Here is a 7,500-nt window from a genome sequence, read left to right on the forward strand (position 1 = left end):
GTTATGTGAAAAGGCATGATGATGTTAAGTTAAAGGCACAGCATTGCCATTTTTTTAAAAAGAATTAAATAGTTGGGTTATATTATCACTTCTGACTTTATTTATATTATTTTAGTGGTAGATCATGATGAATATTAAGTAACAAATTATATGGAGATGTTTTTGTATCACGGTTGCAAATACTATACCTAACCCTGCATATACATTTTATCATTTTTATCATGAAAGTAAAAAAAAACAGTAAACAAGGGTGTATTAGCCAAATGTTTTGAATGTGTGAACTGCAAGACTGTTCTTTGATTGCACCTGAAGTAACGGCGGCCATGTTGGTGAAAAGAACAATAGCGAAAAAGTCTTTTGGGAATTTGACACCAACATGGCCGTCTTATCACATGAGTGCAATCAAAGAGTAAAAACAAAAAGGCAAAGAACAGTGTAACCCCAACATATTAGTCTTTACGTGGGATTGTATAATTATTATACAGTCTCAGGTAGTAAACACAACACACCGCTGTTAATTCAATTTGCTGTGGACTCATAGGTGCAGCCTAGTTTAGTTTGATTACTGTCACAGTGATGACTAAGGCTGTGTTGGATTGGGAAATCCAGATTTTGATCTTAAAATCTGGATCTTCGGATTTCCAATCCAGAACAAAACCTGAAAAACAGATTTTGTCGCGGATCTCACTAACTGAAATCCTTCCTGACAAGGATTTCTTACAAGTGAAATCCGCGACCAAATCTGTTTTATTTTGTCTTCGATTGGACATTCGATGATCCAGATTTTAAACTTAATGGCCCAGAACAGTTTTCTCTGGCACTTCATTATGTCTTCTGTCGCTTGGAGAGCCAACCCTCCTGTTTACACACTGCCTCCTCGGCGGGTTCGACAGCCTTTCTTTGTGGTACAAGTCCAAACCATGAAAAAAAGTGGATACCTCATCTGCTCTCCAGACAAGAGGCCTTGTCACCTAAAATGTATGAGAGAATTGTTCTTAGTGGTGAAAGCCATCATGACTACATGTGTTGCTTAGAGTAACATACCGGAGTACATATTAACAGCAAGCATAAAACTACTATTATTACATTTTGTATGCACCACATCATTATTTTAGAAACATCAACAGTGATTATGAATTGATCTCTTGCTCTCCAAAAAGGATGAAGACATGATATGAAATGGTTCTCTGTGTACATTCTTTTTTGTAAAAAAAAGTTGTTAACCCTTAAAGACTGGAGGGGGCTAACAGACGATTTGAGTGCTGAGATAGCTAGAGTTAAACAAACTCTTTAGAATGGGCATACTTATCTTGAGTGAGTTCAGTTCCATTTGACTATCTTACTGCCATAAACAATACTTATTATTGTCATCGTCCGCTCAAAACTTTTGCTTGTTGTATCGCTTGTCTGATGACGATGTCAATTACAAGAATTAATCTTTAACATGAAACTGTTACATCATTTCATTTCACACAATCAGTACACCCGACTAGTACATGCATGTATACGCCCCCAGGCGTCTTGCTCTAAATTTAAATGATTGTAAAATCACTACCGTTCGCGGTCCGCAACTTCCATCTAAGCTAGAAAAGCAATTTTTTTGCTCTTTTGCATCCAACATACCGTAAATACACCGTAAATAGCAAAATGTGTAATTGATTGTCTTCGTGGCGCACGGGCCAAGGCATGTGTTCTTCATGTCTACAAAGGGAAGAATGGCGTTGGAATTCCCAAACTGTGCTTCCTAATAGCGAGTGTTTACTCAATGTCCAATTGGTCGCTTGACACAATGGTCGATTGAACACACTGGTTTGATTCACAAAATGTTTGGCACAATGGCCAATTGAACACACTTGTTTGATTCACAAAATATTTTGGGACGACTGAACAAACTGGTTCGCAAGAAACGGGTCGATTGGAGTATTCGGTCTATGCAATAATGTTTGTAGTGGAACACACAAGAACGAAGCAAGATTTAGAAATAACGTAGAAAATTCCCCTTACCCTTAAAGCTTGCAGTTTTCAAAGAAAAATCATCTGTCCATTTTATCAAATACAGTCAGAAGTGAAGTTTAATACTGTGCTAATCATCGCGGGCGGAAAGGATTCCAAACTAAATGTTTGCTCTCATCGCAAAATGGGAACTACGTCACTGTGGCCGAGTGGTTAAACCCGCTTTCAGAATGCCAGAAAGCTGGGATAAGTATGGGTGTTTTATTCGTCTTAAGGAAGTTTGGAAATAAAGAAGGGCATAAAATTAGAATCCCCGATCGGAGCTTAATTCAATATCCGTGGGGTATGCACATTTGTGACTACGAAGAAAAAAATTAAAAAAAGACACACAACTGGTTTTCTGAAGTGGTATGCCTTTGGCATCCCACGTAATTAATAAATTCTCTTCTATGGGCCTGCAGTAATCACATACAGCAGTATTCTCCATTTAATAATATCATTTATGTTGAAAGAAAATTGTTTAGAGTTTTGTTGTATGCCTTAAAAGAACACCGTCGAATTTCCTGCATGTGTTGCCTTATAGTTTGTTAGGTTATTGCTGTATTATTTATGGAAATAAAGGCAGATATTTTCGAAATATTTGGGGAAAAAAATCAGGATATTTAGAGAAAAATCGAGATATTTAGTGAAAAAAATCTGGAATTTTCGGAAACATATTTAGGCGATTTTACTTAATATTTGTCTTGGCCTACGAGAAAGCATGGTGATAATTTTAATATGCATTTCAGAAAAACATATATATAAATTAATGCAACGAAATGAGTCCTATTTTTCTTTAACCAAACGCCACTCTAACAATAGGCAGTAAATTTGTCACTGACTAAAATTAATAGTTTAATGTTAATTTTAACGTTAGTTTTGTTGACTACATATGTCCATTATTTCCTTTACAGTGGCTCAAACCAATTTTATTGGAATGTCTTACTAGAAGAATCGAGTCTGCAACATTGCTCCACCTAATTAGGTCTCAAAGTAAATAGGATTAGAGGTGTTTAACCATTGACTTTTAAATCGCGTCCCAATGACGTGTAAAATCGGTGTTACCCGTAGAAGGATGCTAATCACAGTTTGAAAAGATGTACCATTGCAACAGAAAAGGAAAAATCTTGCCTATATCACAAAAACCAACTGAGTGACATGGAGTAGATTCAGAGACAATATAGAGTGTTTTTAGATGGGTGTTCTTTTTCTATGATAATCTAATAGGCCAAAATATTATTTTTGTTTATAGTACTTTATTTAATATAGCACTACACTTACCAGACTGATTTGACAAGACAGGGCGCAACCATTGTCTCCCGAGACAGAAGGATGCCCACTACTACTACTACTACTACTACTACTACTACTACTACTACTACTACTACTACTACTACTACTACTACTACTACTACTACTACTACTACTACTACTACTACTACTACACTTACCTAAAAGCTACTTTTCACATTAACCTACAACCAACTAAAAAATATGCAAAATAAAAGTACAACCTATGTTAGAAACTATATTCATGAAGTAAAATATTTGTATACAAACAGTATGTCGCATTAAAAAAGGTGTACATGTAATTAAAAACAAGAAATCCAAAGCTAAAATTTCTAGAATTTTAGGCGACGAATATCATGAAGAAATGTTCTTGTGCCAGCCTTGGCGCGCGTATTGCATTTGGTATCGTGTTCCAGGTCTTTGCAGTAAAATAGCGAAATGACTTAGGACCATTTGATTACCATTACATGATACAGTTGTGTGGATTCAATCCATCTGAAGGGCACCGTTTGTCGGAAGTGTTTTTGTGAAACTGGCTTAAACCAATCACAACACCACTCCTTGGACCTTTTTTTTCAAACTGTTTATACTTAAAATAGTATTCAAAGAATGGTACCTCGATCAACACACCATGTACCTGTCATGTCACATACTTAGGCACTTGATAAAAAGGAAAAATATTGGGGACATGAACCTAAGATAACTAGGTATGAGAAGACCTGGTGACAAACTCCTGCTGAAGAGGAAACAGTGATTTTGAGACGTGGATGGCAACCGGAAGTCAGCTGTTTCCCTTTCAACTTGTCTTCACACAACCACAGTTACATTTCCAAGCATCTTTTTCTCCATTAGTGATGATCAATATAAAAATCTGGGAGACATCACTGTCATGGCACGTGAAATGTTCTCTTCCGGTTGCCATGTGCGTCTCAAAAACGCATCAGTGTGCTGAAGCTCCCTATTAACAATAACAAATAGTCAAGTTCAAAACCATCTACCGGAAGTCATTGGTCACGTGCTCAATTTGCAACTAAGAACTAACATTCTAAATGTTAACATGGGAAGATACAAACATGAACAGTTCACACTTATAAGCAAATTTTTTTCTACATTTTAAGTAGAAGGTACGGTGCCCTGTAAGGGACATCAAATCCAAAAACTCTACTTATCTAGCACTGTCACTTATTTATCTGGCAGTGTCACTTATTATCTAGCACTGTCACTTATTATCTGGCACTGTCACTTATTTATCTAGCACTGCTACTTATTATCTAGCACTGTCACTTATTTATCTAGCACTGCTACTTATTATCTAGGCCTAATTAGGCCTAAGGTTAGCTTTTATGTGCTAGATAGTAAGTAGCAGTGCTAGATAGTAAGTGGAAGTGCTAGATAGTAAGTGGCAGTGCTAGATAGTAAGTAGCAGTGCTAGATAATTAAGCGACAGTGCTAGATAATAAGTAGCAGTGCTAGATAATTAAGCGACAGTGCTAGATAATAAGTAGCAGTACTAGATAATTAAGTGACAGTGCTAGTTACAAAATAAATTTTGCATCGCATGTCCCTTACAGACCGGCACTGTAAGAAGGGGAAGGGACAATTGATCTTTTATCGGAGACGCAAGAGTTTTTTAAACCCAGCAACTCTGGTGATCATGCGATTAAGTGGCTCTAGGGATCTAGTCCATTTTGGCAACCACTCCCAGTCTTGCAAGGCTTTAGGTAGGTGTCTGGGGGCTTTCCGCTGCAGGATGTTCACAATGATGATGAACAGGAAGAGAAGTATGAAGGGAATTGCAACACCAAGAAGAATCTGCCAACCAGCCAGTGACAAACCAAAGACAGTTGCTGGTAGAAGGAAGAAGGCCAACGCCAGGTATGCCACAGGAAACCAGCGGTACTCAGCAGTCTTGTTGCCAAGGGTCTTTGCAAAACTGATTGGTACTCTTCGCATGTAAGGGATGGGATACCATACTATGATACCAGAGATGTTGAAGAACAGATGACAGAAGGCAATCTGAAGGGCTTTACCCAAGTTAGAAGTAGATGCCAAGGCAGCCAGGATGCCGGTTGCAGTTGTTCCAATATTTGCACCCAAGGTCAATGGTAAGGCACGCTCCAGGGACACGACTCCAACTCCAATGAGGGGTGTAAGTGCTGACGTGAAGATGGAACTTGACTGGACTAACATAGTCAAGCCTGCTCCAACCAGAATGGCCAGATAACCAGTCAGGTGTCTGAATGGTCCAGGGAAGTCTGCATTAATAGTTTTCTTGATAATCTTTGCCATTTGGCCACGCAACATCGAGTGCAAGATTTTAACGATGCATATCAGGCATATGCACAAAAGAACTATGGATATCACCAGGAGTATAACACCAACCTCTGTGTCACTTAATGAAGTGTCTGCAAAAAGGAATGAACATTTTGGTGTTCCGGGAACTGTTTCATTCACCAGTTTATAATAAACTTTGTTTGTCGTTTCATTTGTAAACGACTTGTTGTTTTCAACAATTATATCCACTTTGCAATTCTTGATCAGTGACACGTCCCCAGACTCTGCTTTGCCAAGAGCAATTTTTGTGATGACTTTCTTGTCTACTTGAATTATGAGCTTGGTGAATGGTTCTGTGACAACTTTGAGCAACTTTTGGTTTGTCTCCTTGCTTTCACTCAGATCAAGACCTTTGATAATCTGGCCAGTTAAACTCCTCAAGTATCCACTGATAACCTCCAACGGTAGAAAGACAAGCACTGAGAGCCAGTTGAAAATGTCGTGGACAACTGCTCCAGCAAAGGCACGGCGGAACTCATTTCGCTCAGCAGCTTGAGCCAAAGCTACCATTGTGTTGGTGACCGAGGTTCCAATGTTTGCTCCCATCACAATATAGATGGCTGGTTCAACTGGCAGGACTGAAACAAAAATGTTGAGAAACCATTAATGTTCTGCTTGAGATCCATTACGTTTACCTTTAAACAAACGTTTTACCTTTTGACTGCCACCAATCACGTTTGCAGCCACAGGTTGATTCAGGGTTCATGCTGGATTTTGTATATAAAATTCCGGGACTATGATCCTCGCATTTATGAACGCGATTTTGACAATTACGTAGAAAAGCCTGAAAAATTCAGGACTTCAACGGGGTTTGAACCCGTGACCTCGCGATGCCAGTGCCACGCTCTAACCAACTGAGCTATGAAGCCACTGATGTTGGAAGATGGTCATTTGTGGGTTGAAATGATCCCGTCATGAGCGAATCAATGAATGAAACCATACATGAAATGAATCATACAAATTTCAGTGGCTTCATATCTTAGGTTGGTTGGAGCGTCGCACCGGCATGGCAAGTCCAGGGTTCAAACCTTGAATTTTTCAGGTTTCTTTGCGCAATTGCTAAAATTACCTTCATAACTGCAAGGATCATAGATTTACTTAAGTTTTCAAGAACCAGAAATTAAGTTTTCAAGGAGAGTTTGAAGGACGATTTCAATGCCGTACATACGTGCTTCAGTGTTTTCTTCATGGAAAAATACCTCTAACACCAGACCATGACTACACACGAACACATCTCATAAAACAAAATGGTCTCCGTTTCATCACGTGATTAAAAAAAGAATCTCACAATGCAATGTGTAACTCAGAAACTCTTTCCACGTCCTGCGAGTCAATTCCACGCATGGGCAGTTTAATTTTCGCATTTAATCTTTCCCCAATAGTTCAATTTGGGCTCAATTTTGAAAGTGTCTCTTTGGCATTCAAGGCATTTTCAAGCAGTTTTCCACCAAATCCTTTTTTCAGGGCTTCTCAAGCGCCCTTGAAGTCCAAAATTAAATTCCAGGGCTTTTCAAGGACTTCAAGGAGTAGCAAGAACCCTGTGGATTCTTAAAAGCAGAAACTGACAAAGTGGATCAAAATCAACTGTTGAGGTGACCCGTCAACGCATTCCGCTTGATTGATGGCAGTGACTAATGTGCAGTTGAGTACCCTAAAGACGGTGCCTACTAATTCAAAGGTATTTTTGCGCGGTTCAGTGGATACACGAGAAAGCAACAATTTCACCGTTGAGAAGTGTCATTGAAATCCAAAAAGAAAATTGGGGCTAACTAAGCATTTTCCGAAGATAATTAATCAACAATATTTGTAAAAAGCTTTAAAATACAAAGCAATGTATAGCGTTCTTTTTCAAAGTGAAGGTTAATTATCTGTGAAAATGCATGG

General features: G+C 38.5%; 1 protein-coding gene and 1 non-coding gene across 5 annotated transcripts in view; both read right to left on the reverse strand.

Annotated features, from left to right (window-relative positions):
• Positions 1-2,901: 2,901 nt before the first annotated feature.
• LOC138036292 (sodium-dependent phosphate transport protein 2B-like) overlaps positions 2,902-7,500 on the reverse strand; it is a 10,200-nt gene continuing 5,601 nt past the window's right edge. The window contains exons 4-5 of one of the 4 annotated variants that reach the window (XR_011129850.1): positions 3,440-6,194; positions 2,902-3,403 (exon numbers count right to left, since the gene is read on the reverse strand). Coding sequence is in view for 1 of the 4 variants with exons in the window: in XM_068882644.1 (XP_068738745.1) it covers positions 4,891-6,194 (1,304 nt within the window). In the remaining 3 variants the exon portion in view is untranslated. Of the gene's footprint in view, positions 6,195-7,500 lie in introns of all 4 variants that reach the window. The other 3 variants (XR_011129834.1, XR_011129894.1, XM_068882644.1) reach the window with 3 other exon arrangements.
• Positions 6,413-6,485, reverse strand: Trnaa-ggc (transfer RNA alanine (anticodon GGC)). The gene has a single exon. It is a non-coding gene; the product is annotated as a tRNA-Ala (tRNA).

Source organism: Montipora capricornis, chromosome 1 (assembly GCF_036669925.1).
Source record: "Montipora capricornis isolate CH-2021 chromosome 1, ASM3666992v2, whole genome shotgun sequence".
NCBI lineage: Eukaryota > Metazoa > Cnidaria > Anthozoa > Scleractinia > Acroporidae > Montipora > Montipora capricornis.